The sequence below is a fragment of the Zingiber officinale genome, chromosome 7B (assembly GCF_018446385.1).
Source record: "Zingiber officinale cultivar Zhangliang chromosome 7B, Zo_v1.1, whole genome shotgun sequence".
Taxonomy (NCBI): Eukaryota; Viridiplantae; Streptophyta; class Magnoliopsida; order Zingiberales; family Zingiberaceae; genus Zingiber; species Zingiber officinale.
In genome coordinates this window covers 5,563,463-5,581,053 of record NC_055999.1, presented here as the reverse complement: position 1 = coordinate 5,581,053, position 17,591 = coordinate 5,563,463, and the positions used below count along the sequence as shown (strand labels likewise).

Sequence of the window (17,591 nt, the reverse complement as noted above, 5' to 3'; positions counted from 1 at the left end):
TTTCTTATTTGATTCATGTTGATTTAGCTTGGTGCATGATTAAATGAAAAATAATTTTAGATTACTTAATTAGTTTGTTTGATTTTTTTTTATTATGGTAAAATCTTTATTCTATTAATAAAATTATTTTTATAGTATCAATTTTATTATTATTTTTTATATAAATACAAAGGATCTATTATTATTATTATTATTATTATTATTATTATTATGGTACAGGAGCCTTCAAAATCTAGGACCGGCCCGGTATATAATTATGAGATTTCATGTAACAAATACAATGTACCAGAGATGCAGAATTATTGAGAAAAGCTAAAAAAAACTAATTGGCAAGAGAAAAGAAGTTAAATATTTATATATGTACAACAATATTAACCTACACCTCCAATGATGCGCACCTTATGAACACCAAATATATTTATTTTGTTTTTATTTTCTTCACCATTTAGGGTTTAGAATTTATGGTTTAGTTTTTAGGATTTAAGAATTATGTTATAATATTAAAACTATAGAAATTTTAAAAAAAAATACACATAGTACTAACATGATTTCCACCATTAGATGTGTAAGATAATAATCTTCTCTCTCTATATATAAAAGTCTTGATATTGCCCCGCGGCTATGGTACAGCGGAAGCACATCAAGTTGTCACCCAAGTATTTATGATTTGATCCCCAATTACGACACATTTGCAGGATTTTTTTTTACAACGGGATGTTTTATATATATATAACTAATAATTAAACTCAGATTTTGATGTACGACAAATGTTAAAGTTAGACTTGTGGTTTTCTAACCTATTTACCAAGTGTGATGAACTGAAAGATTTGACGAGACCTGACACCAAGCTGAAGTTCTGTTAAGTCTAGAGAACCTGATAACTGACAAAGGAAAAACAGATAGGTTGATATTTGACAGGAAGTTCAGTTGAATCTGTGGTACCTGACAACTGGCTAAAGTCTAGATAGGGCATTTGGTATGAAGACCTAGTGGGTCAAGAGTTGAGTAAGTTTGCAATGGTAAGTAAAGTAAGCACTAGAGGAGAGAGATTTAGTGAAGACGAGCTCCAGTAGGATTGTAGGCACTGGTCCAACTTAGATTCATTTTGAAAGTCTAAGTTGAAACCAACACTAGATCTTGGTATTGGGAAAACAATATCTAATTAATAATCTAATTTTTATTATGCTAACTTTATTTTGTAGGTTATCATTTATTACTTGGACTAACATGGCTTGTAGGAACAAAGCATAAAAGATTAACCTTGGCTGAACAGTGCTCGAGGTGCTCTAGAACTGCAGGGAGACACCTTGAAGCCAAACGAAGGCACCCTGGATAAGTTGGAGGTGCCCTCGCGCAGATAAGTTTTGAAGATAGAGTTTCGTTGTGGGGAGACACCTCGAAGCGTATTGGAAGCACCTCAGAGTGCATTGGAGGTGCCTTAGATCTTATGAAAGACACCCTCGCACAGGTTCTTCGGATCGTATAATCACCGTTGGAGGCTCCATGGGTTGTTGGAGGTACCTCCAACATTGTTTATAAGAAGCATTCGACTAGCAGCTTCAATAATACTTCTCTACAAGCTTCCATAATCATCTTGCATGTTGCACCATCTTCGTGCTATAACTATGCTACAATGCTACTATGCTTGATTACTGTAGTCAGCCAGATCAATTCTAACACCCAAGTTCAATCCCGACCTTTATCTTCACGTGTTGGGTAACAAATTTTTGTTATTATAGTTATTGCTTTAGGAAGTGTAGGGTTGTTACACTCTCCTTATATTGTAACTAATTTTGCAAATACTAGTGAATTATTTGTCAGAAAGGTCTAAAGGGTCGGGTTTTGAAGTATGAGTCGTCGAAGACTCCGAACCAAGTAAAACTACTTGTATTCTATTTTCCTTGTTCGTATCCTCTTTCCGCTGAGCACTCATTTTTTAAAATCGAAAAGAAATATTTTAAAAATACACATGATTCATCCCTCTAATCCCTGACAAAAGCTTATTAGCATAACTAGGAGTTTGAAAAAAATAAACAAAAAGAAAATGAAACAAATTAGTATTTTTGTTGATTGTGCTAGCCGCCCACGCCTGTCGCCTAGGCTAAAATGATTGAGTATATATATAAATAGGGGCTAAAAAGATTATGTATATAAAAAATCAATTTTATGCGACACACAGGAGTGAATTTAAGATTTTAGGTTTGGGGGGTCGGGTTTAGATTTTTTTTTTTTTATTATTTGGGGGGGGGGCCTAGTTGCACATTTGTGAGTACCTAGTGTAATTTTTAAATTTTTTTAGAGCTTAGGGATTAGATGTGAGCTCCTGTGGGTGACGTTCGACATGGGCAATTTGACGTAGCAAAAATCTAATTTTTTTTAAATCCACAACAACTCTCTTCTCTCTCCTTTGAGTGCATATAAGGTAGTGTTAGTTTCTATAAATCAACACCAAGATAGTACTAGTTTATAAAAATCAGCACCAAGGTGGTGGTGATGGCACCATCCACCTTAGTTCTAGTTTCTAGAAACCATGTGGCAAAAGGTGATTCGCTCGCCCCCAGCGCCCTCGCCAATTGATCTCTAAGGCAACACAGAGGAGGTAAATCACGGGTGGCTACTAGCCATTAGTGCAGATAGCCAAGACATAGGGGAAGTCATACTCGGACGTACCGAGTTTCGACCCTAAGATCTCATGTGGCAACACCTCATGTCTTAATCACCACATCATCCTGAGGGGACACTGTTTCTACAAACCAGCACCAACACCAAGTGGTGCTAGTTTGTAGAAATCAGTACTTGGTTCATGAACCAACACTAAATGGTGCTAGTTTCTACAAACCAGCACCAAGGTAAATAATATTAATCCAACACTAAGGTGGATGATTTTGGTTTTGTGGTGCCAGTACCAAGGTGGTATTAATTTGTAGCATGTAATCAAATGAAAAAGAAGATAATTATACATGTAGATGAGAGAAGGATTAAAAAAAATAGATTTTGACGTCTCGTGAGTGTCACGCCTAGGCGCTCTCACATGTTCAAGGTGCCTTGGATGATCCAAGGAGCTTCGATCATTTTTTTTTGTTTATGTTTTTAAGCTCCCAGTTATATTAATAAGATATTTTCTTTAGAGTTTGGGGGTTGGACTATAATATTTTATATATATATATATATATATATAATTAAAAAATAAAGATGGATCATATAAAATATTATTTAACATAATAAAATAATTTAAACATTAATGAAAGAATAAAATTCTTGCTACTAGTTTACAACATGAAGTGTTATTATATTAGATTATAGAGTTAAAATTTGACGCATTTAAATATGTCTTTCTTATGTTTTGACCAATGTACTAATGGTTAGTAATCATTCGTAATTTATCTTCATCATATTGACATAGGGATATATTAACGAGGTACTAAAAATGAGTGAATCATCTTTTTAACCAAATAAAATAAATATAATTTAACAATGATGATTGAATAAAAGCTCCACATAATGTAAATTGGAGTTGGATTATTTTTTGTTTCAAAAACCTATTCTATGAAAATAATTAGTCTTTTGAAAAAGTACAAAAAGAAGTTCGAATCTTCCCAAGAAAATTATGTGTGATTAGAATCTCATTGATAAAAAAACAAAAATCAATTTGATCCAGTTCACCTGACCTTTCATTTGTTTACAGTAAATCTATAAAATCGGGCTAGCAGAATTGAGTAATAATACATACATATAATTAATATATAAAATAATATTATTAAAATATCTTTAATAATGATTTATAAAATTAATATATAAAAATAACATTATTAAAATAATAATGACTTATAAAATATATTCTGACTAATCAAATTTTGACCATTTATTATTGTCCGTTTATTTATATAGTATTATAAAAAAACAAATTACCTAGAAGGTTTGAGTTAGTTGAAAAGCGGCTGTTTCACGCAATCTCTATAAGTGAAGCTTTCAATAACTATTGGCCCAACTCTATGGGGCATTGATCTAAAACACATTGAGGCTTTATATATGAACATTTCAAAGTTCGTAAAAAAATTGTTTGTTTTGTTGTCCCCATAATTGGTACCTACACACACGATGATGCAGTAGGATGTCCATACAATCTCCCAAACATTTGGGGTTTAATTCTCAACTATAATAGATGCAACCATTTTACCACTTAGCACTTTTAGATTTATCCTAATACTTCCGGCTTTCAAAATAAATCAGTAAAAATCAGAAACCTCAATTACCAAAAAAACCTTGTTTGTAACAACTGCAACAATCGAACGAAATAAGTGCTCTATATCGATTTGTAAAGTTTTCAATCGTATCCCCACTCGTTCTGTTTGTTTCTAGCTCAATAGCCAATTGCTTGATGACAAAATGAATGCTACTTTCATCCGTTCTCCATAAACCCCAACATTAGAGACTGAACAAGGGTGCAGACAGAATTCAAATAAGGACAGCAGCAACACCAGCAAAAATACCACCTCTCAAGCAATAGCATACTCAGAGCATTCTACAAATTGTTCTTTGAAATGGCTAGAAGAATTTAATGGTTCTTGGCTGAGAAATTTGCCCGGCAGCAACAACAAATTTAGAGCAAGATAAACAGAGCGTGCTATGGAATAGTTTTGCAGCAAATCTAGGGACTGATATTTTTTACAAACCATAATGACTTCGCAGAGTAGTGTTGATTCAATAACGCTGAATCTGAAAGGATAAAAAGACAGATGAGAGTCACAGATGGATATTTTACTGGCCATGTGATCGTACGACATTCAAGATGTTAAACAAAAGAGAGTTCAGACAGATTTTACATGCAGATATGACCACACAACATAAGCACGTTCAGATGCAAAATATTATATCGAGTGAAAAAACAATATGACAAGACTACTTGTCATCTGCTTTGAGGAAAGGGAGGAGGTGTGTCCATTAAATGCTAAGATAAGAGGATTTGAGAAACAACCAGATGTGTTCGACCATAATGCAAGTACACAAATTGAGTCCATTAAATGCTAAGATAAGAGAACCTCGATAGCATTTTGAAGGTAAGTCAACAGGACAGCTCGATGAAGAGAACTTCACTCCCTGCAATATTTGGCAGATGAAAAAACTATTACATCATAGCATCAGATGCAGTTAAAGTTTCAGATGCCCACTAGTATTACAAAAAATCTTCTCTACCACACAGAAATAGTAGGGTTTTAGCATTCAAGATTACGCAGTCATTGGTGGGCTGTTAAGGTTAATAATTAAACTTAAAAAGCATTTGTAGACTTCGAGGCTAAGAATTGAACTTCCCAATCCTTCACACATTTTATCAGAAATCCAGTCAGTAGTGTCCAATTGAACGCATGATCATAGGACAGATATTCCTGAGGTACTTTGCAAAATTATATTGTAAAAATCATAATTTTCTGTAGCTAAATATAATAGCATCTGAGGAAGCTTCTAATGGAACAATAGAATATCAATGAGCATCTAGAAGTGCATCAACATTGTTCTGAAAAATGGAATATGTTTCCAGTAAAGATGAACTGAGCTGGAGAGAATCAAGTGAAAAGATGCTGTAGGCTCCTGCTAGAGAAATTCAAGATGATGGCACAGGGAAGGCAGCGACTCGAGCTTGTTGAGAACCCATCAACTGACTATATTTGTCTTTTAATGGCATCGCATTACACAATCAAATATTTATCACTGCAGGTACGTACAATGAAGGATGAGTAGATCCTAAATCTCTATCACAGTGTCTTAATAACCACATAATTTTGCCGTCCAACTTCACATATCGATCAACTGTAATCATTTTACTGGTCAAAACCTCCACGGTGACTACTATTTTTAGAAATAAATTAATGAATTTAACAACTAGTGATTGATTAAGGAGGCTATGTTTATTTTGCAAAACCATCATTAGCCATGAGCACAATTTTGGAGAATGGTATTTCACTATACCATTTCTATTATACCAAGCATGTAGAAATATAATCTTAAGAAACTATCTGACGCCGAGCAGAATATAGATTATTCTAGGGCGTGAAGTTACAGAAAGATTAAAAAGAAACAAGAGAGAAATAACGAAATAAGAAGTAGCTCAAAATAGGTTTTAAAAAACCTTCTTGAGAAAATAAGAGCGAGAAATAAAGAACAAAAGAGATGTTGTCGTAACGTGACTTAAACGAAACCAATTGATTCAATATCAAAATAACTTGTCCCCAAACATCATCTAAGCATAGATTTATATAGCTCACAAAACTCTCAAAAAAATCTAAACAGAAAAATAACCAACTAGACTTATTCCCTAAGATTTAGAATAAATTAACTATCAAGACTCGGTTCCTAAGATTTAGGACAAAATTAAATATAAAAAATAAACTAAACTTAATTAACAGATAACTACTTAAAAAAACCCAATTTTGGATTCTCTCCTGCATTAGTCGTCTGGAGTTGAAGAGAAGTCATCCTCGAGTTTAGGGTGGGTGTATCTGGCTCCAGAGCACAATGACTTAGGTGCTTTACATTAAAAACATCATAAGTTTTTAAATGGCTAGGAAGTCGCAACCTGTAGGTATTGTCATTAATCTTTTCTAGTATCTCGCAAGGTCCAATCTTTCGATCTTCGAGCTTGTTGTATTCACCAGCAGGGAAACGACCACGAGTTAATACAGCCCAAACCATATCACCAATGTCAAAAAGAACTTGACGTCGATGTCGATCTGCCCTGATCTTGTATTCGGTGTTGCTTTCTTGAATAGCTTGCTTAACCTGCTCATGAATAACTAGAAGATGCTCGGCCATCTCCTCAACCTTGGTGTTTGTTTGTCCGGGATGCGAAATAAGGACTAAATCTAGTACCCCAGATGAGTTTTATCCATAAACAACTTCGAAAGGACTCAAACCAGTGGTCCTGTTCTTTGATCTATTATATGTGAATTTTGCTTGAGGTAAAACTAGATCTCATTGCTTCAGTTTGGTTCCTGTGAGACATCTCAGAAGAATTCCTAAGCTCCGATTCACTACCTCGGTCTGACCATATGTCTGAGGGTGATAGGCGCTGCTAAAGTTTAGCTTTGTCCCTAGCTTTTCCCATAAAGTCTTCCAAAATTGGCTGACAAATTTAGTATCATAATCTGAAGTAATAGTTTGAGGAATACCGTGTAAACGCACAATCTCTTTGAAGAAGAGGGTGGCAATCCGAACAACATCCATGGTATTTTTGCATGCCACAAAGTGAGCCATCTTAGAGAATCGGTCCACCACAACTAGAATAGAGTCTGCGGCCCGTTAGGTGCGAGGTAAACCCAATACGAAATCCATGCAAACCTCATACCAAGGGGCTTCGGGAATTGGTAAGAGAGTATACAAACCAACATTGGTGAGAGTTCCCTTAGATTGCTGACAAATAAAGCAACGATCCACGAAATGAGCTATGTCACTAGTTAGTTTGGGCTAATAGAAGTCGAAAGAGATGAGGGCTAATGTCTTTTCTCGGCCAAAGTGTCCATTATGCAATTCACTGATAATGTGATGCCTTAAAGAATAGTCTGGAATGCATAATCGTAGTCCACGAAATAGATAACCATTGTGCAAAATAAAGTCATTGTGAAGTCCATTAGTTACTTCCTGGAATATCTTGCCAAAGGAGGGATCATCAATATACATATTCAAGAAAGATCCAAACCCGATAACCTTAATACTCATGGTAGTAAGTAGAGAAGAGACTGCACAAAGGCTCATACTCTCACGAGTATAACCTTGTCTCAATAGCTCCACAACTTGTCATTGTAGTTTTTCAACATCCTTAGGGCTAACACAGTATGTCGGCCAGTTAGGTAAGATTGACCCCGGAACGAGGTCAATCTGGTGTTGAATGTCTCTCCTAGAGGAAAGCCCCGGAGGAAGGTCTTCAGCGATCAAATTAGCAAAGTCGGATAGGAGTTGTTGCACGTAGATCCAAGTCTAGGTATATTTTATCGCTTTTGTAAGGAAGCAAAGTATAGACTATGTCTTCGTGCTTCATCTTGTTCAAAAATTTGGACATAGAAAGTAGTGTAGAGTTATTAGTTACCAAATCTGAAGGGATTCCATCTCGCCCAAACTTCGAATAGAGTGCAACCACGTCAGAAGACCACGAACTCATCATCTTCCCTGTAAGTAGCCTTGATCGTCCTTCTTCTAGATTCAAAAGGAAAGTTAGTAGCTTTATTTTCTTCTCGTAACAACTCCAAGGGGAACATAGCCATGTTGGATGGTACAAGATGATTATATCACTGGATGCGCCCCAGGTTGAAAAGAACTCGTCCTCGAGTTCAAAATAATGTCTTCAACATCCATAGTCTCCCTTTTCTTCGCATTGTCTTCTGATACGGCACAAACTACATCCTCAAATAAGACCAAAATCTCATGGTCATCACCATAGAGTACCTCGTCAACTTCATCATCAAATATCAGTTCGCCTAGTGCTTCGATCTCGTCTTCGTCGTAAATTGGATCACCGAATAATTCGATCTTGTCGTTGTCTTCGCTGCCTCCAGCAATTGGATGATCGAGAGAGTAGGACTGGTCGTACTCGATGTTATCGAGTTCCGCATCCTCATAGTTGTCTCCGCCGCCGTGAGAGGAAGGGGGGCGTAGAGGTACTGGGGAGTTGGTGTTCTCTAGAAGTTGTAGGTGGTGGGGTGGTTGAACTCGTATTTCTCAAAACCAAACTTGTGCTTGGACAACTCTTCTCAATTGGAAATTAGAGATTTTTCAAAAGGGGAATAAATGAACTTACGATATTTACGTTCTCGTGTCGCTAGACGTTGAAATAACTTTGTGACTTGTCTATGTAGATACTGAATCTCGTCTCGAGTGCCTACCTTTCACGATCATGACCACGTCCACGACGACCCTCCATTGGATCTTAATGAGCTCTGATATCAATTGACGCCGAGTAGAATATAGATTATTTTAGGACGTGAAGTTAAAGAGGGATTAAGAAGAAACAAGAGAGAAATAACGAAATAAGAAGTAACTCAAGATAGGTTTTAAAAAAAAACCTTCTTGAGAAAATAAGAGCGGGAAATAAAGAACAAAAGAGATATAACCGTAACATGGTTTAAGCAAAACCAATTGATTCAATATCAAAATAGTTTGTCCTCAAACATCATCTAAGCATATGTTTATATAGCACTCAAAACCCTAAAAAAAAATCTAATGTGGACACCTTTGTTGGACGCCACTATAATCGGAAGCAAATTACTAGTTTGGAATAAATCTGTTACTACCTAATTAGCTACTGAATAAATTTGCTACTGCCTATTTGGTTACTGTCCAAATTCTGCTACTACCCAAATTTACAACTGTTATAAGTAGAAATAAATAAAAGACATTTATTTATTTGATTCCTTGTTTCCTTTAGGGATTGTCTTTTCCTTTTTCTCCTTGAATAGTGCATGTAATTAACTCCTTATAAAAGGAGTGTTATTATCAATGAAGAGGGGAAGAAAATTGAATAATTGAGACTCTGTCTAGGACGAGTCTTTTCTCCTCCCTTACCCCCTTACGTGTTGCATGACCAAGTACGGGTTCGGATCTCAACCTATGACTCGATCCTATACTCGGGACCATATCAACTTGGTATCAGAGCCGATCATGGGTGACACGGATCCAATCAGATCCAAACTCGATGACTTCATGGAGAAATTGGCCTCGCATCAGCAAATTTTTATGGAGTAAATCACCTCCCGCCAACAAGGACTAGAGTAGCAGATTGTCAAAATTTCCCGTACTGTTCAAGATGCTAGACGACGACCTTTGCCCACTGCAGACAGCCCTACCAGCACAGAGTATGGCCCTTCTAGAGGCTCGGAGGTCAAACCTAAACTATCAACTAACGGCACCATGGCTCCGCGATACTCAAAGATGGAGTTCCCCACCTATTCTAGAGAAGGGGATCCGCTGTGCTGGGTTAAAAGGTGCAAAAAATTCTTTACCAACCAAAGGACCACAGAGGCTTACAAGGTTGGCCTTGATGTCTTCCACTTGGTAGAGGAAGCCAACTTTGGTTTGATCAGGTAGAGCAAGAAGAGCGAGAGATAACTTGGAAGTAGTTCAGAGACTACTGTCATATCCTCTTGGGCCCGCTTCTAAGCAATAACCCTTTGGGAGAGCTAGCAAATATGAAGCAGACAGACTCTGTAGAAGACTACCAGCGCCAATTTCAATCTCTCCTCGCCCGAACCTCGGACCTCCGACCCCGACAACAAGTTGACTTGTTCACAGCAGAGCTAGTTGAAGATCTTCGTATCGACATTGAGCTACAGAAGCCTGGAAACCTGGGCATTGCAATGAATATGGTCAGGGCATTAGAACGGAAGCAATGCTTCAATCGAGGCGGGCACCCACTACGTACAAATTGGGGCAGAATCACATCCAAGTTTAAACCTAGCAGTGGAGGCCCTCCTATAGCAAAGACCAAGGTCATGGGGGACAATAGCAAAGGGACTCCACCTATCTCATTCTTCAAGCGTCTATCCCGCGCGGAGATGGCAGAACGAAGAGCTAAAGGTCTCTGTTTTAATTGCGACGAGTTCTACTCCACGGGTCACAAGTGTAAGCGCATATTCTGGATTGAAGTACCGGATGATGATAGTGAAGGTGAGGAAGAGGGGGAGACACACCCAGAAATTTCCCTCCATGCTATCAGTGGGGTTAGAAACTCACAAACAATGCAGCTGTTGGCCGCATCACACGGGATACCTGTCTCGGTATTGGTGGATTCAGGAAGCGCACACAACTTCGTGCGTGAAGGGCTAGTGCCGGACCTGAAGGTGGAGATTCAAAAGCGACCGGGCCTGAAGGTATATGTTGCCAACAGAGAGTGCGTGCCAAGCTTAGGTCTCTGCAAGTCGGTACACCTACAGGTGGGCAAAGACACTTTCTCTATTGATCTCTATATGCTTCCGTTGGAGGGGTTTGACATGGTTTTGGGAGTTAAATGGATGTGCACCCTAGGCCCCATTATATGGGGCTTCCGTTCCCTGACGATGAAATTTGTCCTAACGGGCAAGGAGGTCCTCTGGCGTGGTCACCCGTTGGAATCGAAGCCAAGTACAACCATGATACGCAGCGAGGAATTCATGTTAAACAAACTGGAGTCATTGCTTGAGGATTACGATGACTTATTTCAAGAACCTGCAGGCCTCTCTCCACCTCGAAACTGTGATCACCGTATCACGCTCTTGCCAGGATCCGCCCCCGTGGTGGTCCGCCCTTACCGCTACCCATAATTGCAGAAGGATGAGATCGAGAGACAATGCACTCAGATGCTCATCCAGGGTATCATCCGCCCTAGTAAGTCGCATTTTTCGTCATCAATTCTTCTAGCAAAAAAATAGGATGGCTCGTGGTGTTTCTGTATCGATTATCGTGAGCTCAACAACCGTACGGTTAAGGACAAGTTTCCCATTCCAATAGTGGAGGAATTACTTGACGAGCTCCATGAGGCACAGTACTTCACCAAACTAGACTTGCGCTCTGGATACCACCAGATTCGGATGGACCCGAGGGATATCGAGAAGACAGCCTTCCGTACCCACCATGGACACTTTGAGTTCCTGGTCATGCCGTTCGGTCTCACAAACGCCCCGTCAACCTTTTAAGCACTAATGAATGAAGTCTTCCAGCCATATCTTCGTAAGTTCATTTTGGTTTTCTTCGATGACATCTTGATCTACAGTCCCACGAGGGATACTCACTTGGGACATTGTCGACTTATTTTTGAATTGTTAAAGGCTAACCTTTTATTTCTAAAAAAATCCAAGTGTTCCTTTGGTTAGTTCCAAGTATCCTACTTGGGTCATGTTATCCATTCCTGAGGGATCGAGGTGGATCGCAACAAAATCCAGGCGATTGAGGAGTGACCCAAACCTCAAACTTGCAAAGCTCTTAAGGGATTTCTCGGACTAGCAGGCTACTATCGCAAATTCATCTAGGCTTACGGGCAAATCACAACCCCTCTCACGAGTCTTCTTAGGAAGAATGCATTCCAATGGTCCCAAGAGGCTGAAGAGGCATTTGGGCAATTAAAGAAGTCTCTATCAGAAGCACCAGTGCTTAGTTTGCCTAATTTTTCCGAAGAATTTGTAGTAGAGTATGACGCTTCAGGGAGTGGATTTGGAGCAGTTCTTCAACAACTAGGGCACCCCATTGCTTTCTTCAGTCGAAAAATAGCAAAGCATCATCTCAAATTAGCAGCATATGAACGAGAACTCATTAGTTTGGCCAAAGCCGTTATCCATTGGAGGTCGTACCTGTGGGGTCGCCACTTTCTGATACGAACAAACCATTATAGTTTGAACTACTTGTTGGAGCAGCGCATCACCACATCACCCCAACAACATTGGATTAGCAAGCTGATGACCTTCGACTTCTGGGTGGAATTTAAAGCGAGCCATTTGAATCGTGCCGCAGACGCCCTCTCCCGCTGTCACAAGGAGGAACCTATTATAATGGCTCTTTCTATTCCCTGTGCAGAGATCTTTGATAAGATACGAAGCGAAGTGAACTCTAATTCTGAGCTGTTCGGGTTACTACGCCGGGTTCAAAGTGGAGAGGAGGGGCCCGAGTGGGAAACTCAGGATGGCTTAATCTTCTAAAGGGTCGAGTTTTCCTTCCCGGCAAATCTCCGCTGCTTCCCATAGTGATCGCAGTTTTTCATGAGGCGGGGCATGAGGGGATACAGAAGACATTACACCGCCTTCTTGCCGACTTCTATTGGCCAGGTATAAAGCGGGATATCTTGACCTTTGTGCGACAATGTGTTACCTGTCAGCGCAACAAATGGCAGAACTTGCAACCAGCAGGTCTACTTCAACCTCTTTCCATCCTCGAACAAGTATGGGCAGACATCTCCATGGACTTTATTGAGGGTCTTCTGAAAGTAAAGGGTAAATCAGTTTTGTTTGTAATTATGGATCGTTTATCCAAGTATGCTCATTTCATTCCCCTAGCCCATCCGTATACAGCGATCTCAATGGTTGCGATCTTCTTTACTGAGATATTCCGCCTCCACGAAATGGCTGAATCTATTGTCTCTGATCGTGACAAGGTTTTCCTTAGCTCCTTTTGGCGGGAATTGTTCCGACTTTGTGGAACCAAGCTATCTTTTTCTTCAACCTACCACCCGCAGACTGATGGACAAATGGAGGTGGTTAATCGTACCATTGAAATGTATCTGCACTGCCTTGTTGGGGATCAACCGTAGAAATGGCTTGAATGGCTTCCATGGGCTGAGTATTGCTACAACACATCTTCCCATACTGCTTTGGGGGCTACACCATTTCAGCTAGTGTACAGACGAGAGCCCCCTCGTCTCATATCTTATTTTGGGGGCTACACCATTTCAGCTAGTGTACGAACAAGAGCCCCCTCGTCTCCTATCTTATTCTGGAGGCTCTACTCGTGTTGCTGCAGTAGATCACGCCTTGATGGAGAGGGATGAGGTGCTTTAGGTGGCGAGGGCACGTTTACTGCAATCCCAACAGCGGACCAAATTGGCTTTTGACTCCTCTCACCGTGAATTGAGCTTTGCAGTGGGTGACTGGGTCTGGCTGCGCCTACAGTCGTATCGTCAACTATCGGTGGCTCACCAACGTCATCACAAGTTGCTTCCCAAACATTTCGGTCCATTTCAGGTGGCAGCACACATTGGGTTTGTTGCTTACAGACTTGATTTACCGCCTGATAGCTGTATCCATGATGTTTTTCACGTCTCATTGCTAAAGCCATAAAAGGGCTCTCCACCAGATAATGCGGGAACCTTACCTCAGATGTGTGAAGGCCAAGCTTTACCTGTTTCCCAGAAAATTCTGCGCAGCCATCTTAACAAAGGGACACGGGAGTACTTAGTGCATTGGGCAGGCTCCTCCATTGAAGATGCTACTTGGGAATCGGCCGGGAAGTTCCTCTCCGACTGCCCAACCTTCGAGCTTGAGGACAAGTTCAACATCAAGGAGGGGAGTGATGATGTGGACGCCTTTGTTGAACGCCACTATAATCAGAAGCAAATTACTAGCTTGGAATAAATCTGCCTAATTAGCTACTGAATAAATTTGCTACTGCCTATTTGGTTACTGTCCAAATTCTACTACTGCCCAAATTTGCTATTGTTATAAGTAGAAATAAATAAAGGGCATTTATTTATTTGATTCCTTGTTTCCTTTAGGGATTGTCTTTTCCTTTTTCTCCTTGAATAGTCATGTAATTAACTCCTTATAAAAGGAGTGTTATTATCAATGAAGAAGGAAAGAAAATTGAGTAATTGGGACTCTGTCTAGGACGAGTCTTTCCTCCTCCCTTTCCTATTTACGTGTTGCATGATCAAGTATGGGTCCGGATCTCGACCTGTGACTCGATCCTATACTCGGGACCATATCAAAATCTAAATAGAAAAATAACCAACTAGACTTATTCCCTAAGATTTAAAATAAATTAACTATCAAGACTCGGTTCCTAAGATTTAGGACAAAATTAAATATGAAAAATAAACTAAACTTAATTAACAGATAACTACTTAAAAAAACCCCAATTTTGGATTCTCTCCTGCATCACTATCTAATTTTTGGTCCTACTTAATTACCATATGGCCTCCAAACATATCAAAGAGATGTTTGGACAACATAAAATGGGCTATCCTCCAGGTAGATTGCCATGAATTTTCTTAATTCCAAAACTGTCTTTCTGATTGCACCAAATGATGGCTTTAGTGAGATTTAAATAGATATTCACCTATGGTAATGGCACATTTCCCGATTAGCAGAACTTCAAGTATTCAATCTTCCTACAGGTCTTAAATAGAGCGACTTAACTATAACATTAGGAAACTCAATTGGAACAACATAAATAGGAGCTCAAACTAAACAATTTATGAAAAACAAGTAATGAATGAATGGGAGGGATACGAAGGTACCATTTGATGAGAGATCCAAAGAGAAAATGCTGCATGATGGGGACTTTTTCGAGTACCTCGGCCTTGTACATCTTCAACATCCCACTGTTCACCTTGCTCCATGTAGGAACACCACTGATATCATCGAGCATGGGCGAATGCTCTGCAAATACCCCCTTCTTCACCTTTTTCACAAACGCCACACACGCCAAGTACATGTAATCATTTGAGAAATTGTCAAGAATGTCCTGGTTATGAATCGATTTCGGCTTCATGTACTTGTGATCGATCAGCTGGGCGGATCCAAATATAAAAGGGAGGAAGTGGTAGTCATCGAGCCCCCACACGCCGTGCGATCCAGCTGGTTCGAGGCTGTAGGTGATCTGGAGTCTCCGCATAAGATCAAGGTAGGTGGAGAAGACAAGGAGGACTAGAGCCGGATACTCCTCCTCTTTGATGAGCTCGAGACGGGCGAGGCAGTAGAGGAAGGCGGCGAAGTTGGTCTCATGGCCAGTGCCATAGTCGATTCGGTAGGCGTTGCCGAAGGAATCGAGAAAGTACGGAAGGAGCTCGTCCGCGGCGGGGCGGAACTCGTCGGACTCGGGAAGGAGGGCGAGAACGAGACCGTGGCCCTCGTCAGTGAGGCGGGCGTGCCAAGTCCGGTAGGCTGGATTTCCGTAGCGGGAGGAGTGGGGGAGAGGGGGGATCTCGTCGATCCATCGGGCGAGGGTTTGAAGAAGAGAGAGGATGCCAGAGAGGGTGGCGGAGAGCGGGGAAGGGACAGGATCGGAGATTTTGCGGCCGCGGACGGAGTGGGAGAGAGAAGCAATGAAGCCAAGGAAGTGACGGCCAGAGGTGGATGAGTGGAAGCGGCGGATGTCGTCAGGAGAGGAGATGCGTTTGCACGGGACCTCAAAATGATAGGGGGGATCGGCAGGGGGGACAGGAAGAGGAAGGGGGACGGGGGCGAGGACGATGGAAGCCGTAGCCATGGGGGCGTTGATGGCAGGGGCGCGGATGGGGCGGTAGGCCGGGGGAGGGGAGGACTCGGACCACGGAGGAGGGGATGACCAGGAGGCCGTGGCGCCGTCGCAAGCGGCGCATGATGAACATATCACCGGAAAAGAATGGATAGCGGTGGGGGAGGAAGAGGAGGGAGGAGGTGCAGCGTCGGAGTGATCGGAATCGGTCATTCTGGAAAGGAAAAAAAGCAGAAGAAGGGTGGAGAGACGAGCGGTTGTCGAGTCGCAGATGTATTGTCCAAATTAAGCCCGTGGGCCAGTTTATTATGTCCGTGAGGCTTGGCGAAAAGCTGTGAAGCCCAGGCCAGGCCCTGATGTCCACAGCCCAGGCCGTGATGTCAGCTCAGCGCAGTGCTGCGTCGGACCGGGAAGGTCCAGACCGCTTGGTAGTGTTTCTTTCCCTATCTTTCCAAAAAACACTTTAGCACTTTATGCTAAAGTATATTGTATCAATATTATAATTTAATTCTTAGCAACTTATATAATCTTAAAATTACATTGTGAATATCTTTTTTTTTACTTATAAAATGTTTGCTAAAAAACTATTTTAGAAAGGTTGTTTTACCTTAACAGACCTTGGTGATCCAATAAATATAATAGTAAAATATATTATTAATTGAAATTGAAAACAGAGAATATGCATATATCTCAGTTGTTTTTTCCGATGCTTATATAGAATTAATATGCAATATAACGTAACACTTTTACACAATAATAAAGAATATTAATTTACTAATCCAAAATTATATTTGTAATATTTTCATATAATTGTTTTAAAATATTTATTATTACTGTTTAAATTTCCTATAAAACAATGAATGAAGTAATACACGTCAATGATAGATTTTTGTTATTAAATGTTTAATTTTCCCAATATGATAAAACTATTATAAAATATCTAGAAAATGGAAAGAATTTAAAGAGAAGAGAAGAAGAATTTTATTTCTCTTGGATGGTATCCCATGAGATTATAAAGATGTCTATTTATAGATTTTGTGAGAAGTAATAAAAGACATCCCTATATTATTAATATACATGGTAACCCAAAAGCCCATGATCACTCTTGAATATGGTAATCCAAAAGTTTTTTTTTTTTTTTATGATCCCAATATGTCATATTATGTCATATCAACATTCTAAATATCTATTGAAACATCTTCAAAAGTTAAAGCTCTAAATGATTTTTATGTGGTTGAATTCATAACATATAATTGCATGACTACATACATATTGCATCAATATTAAGATAAAAAATAGCTTTGAAATTTTACTACTGCTCTTGAACTATAAACTTCAAACATTACACCCAAAATGGTTAGAATATTTTTGTTCAGCTTTTTCATTTCACAAATTTCTTCAAAAATCTTGTATCATAGATATCCTAATAGTCATTCATGAATGTAATCATTCATTCAAAAAGTGACATCCTCAATAAATGCATATCATTTATGACACTCTCCCTTGGATGTCTATTGTACAAAGAATATGTCTCGTTAAAACCTTACTAGGAAAAAATCTAGTGGGATAAAAAACTCTAGTGAAGGAAAAAAGAGTACATCTTTCTTTATACATATATTTTGATATTACACTCCTCCTATATAAGTCATCATTTAATATCTTATGGTGTC

At 39.6% G+C, this 17,591-nt stretch overlaps 1 protein-coding gene across 3 annotated transcripts; it reads right to left on the bottom strand.

The window, feature by feature from the left end:
- Positions 1-4,375: 4,375 nt before the first annotated feature.
- LOC122005140 (serine/threonine-protein phosphatase 2A activator-like) lies at positions 4,376-16,202 on the bottom strand. Of its 3 annotated transcripts, XR_006118332.1 has the most exons (3): positions 14,963-16,202; positions 5,040-5,097; positions 4,376-4,716 (listed from the first exon to the last, which is right to left on the bottom strand). XR_006118332.1 is itself a non-coding variant. In XM_042560065.1 (2 exons), coding segments are annotated over exons 1-2 (1,173 nt in total). In that variant the 5' UTR covers positions 16,135-16,202; the 3' UTR covers positions 4,376-4,715. The 3 variants fall into 3 exon arrangements, 2 of the variants coding, with proteins under 2 accessions (XP_042415999.1, XP_042415998.1); XM_042560065.1 differs by lacking the exon at positions 5,040-5,097; XM_042560064.1 differs by lacking the exon at positions 4,376-4,716 and having other exon boundaries at positions 4,718-5,097.
- Positions 16,203-17,591: the final 1,389 nt, after the last annotated feature.

Coding starts and splice junctions, on each gene's coding strand:
- LOC122005140 (XM_042560064.1), bottom strand. CDS start 16,134: ATGACCGATTCCGATCACTCCGACGCTGCACCTCCTCCCTCCTCTTCC.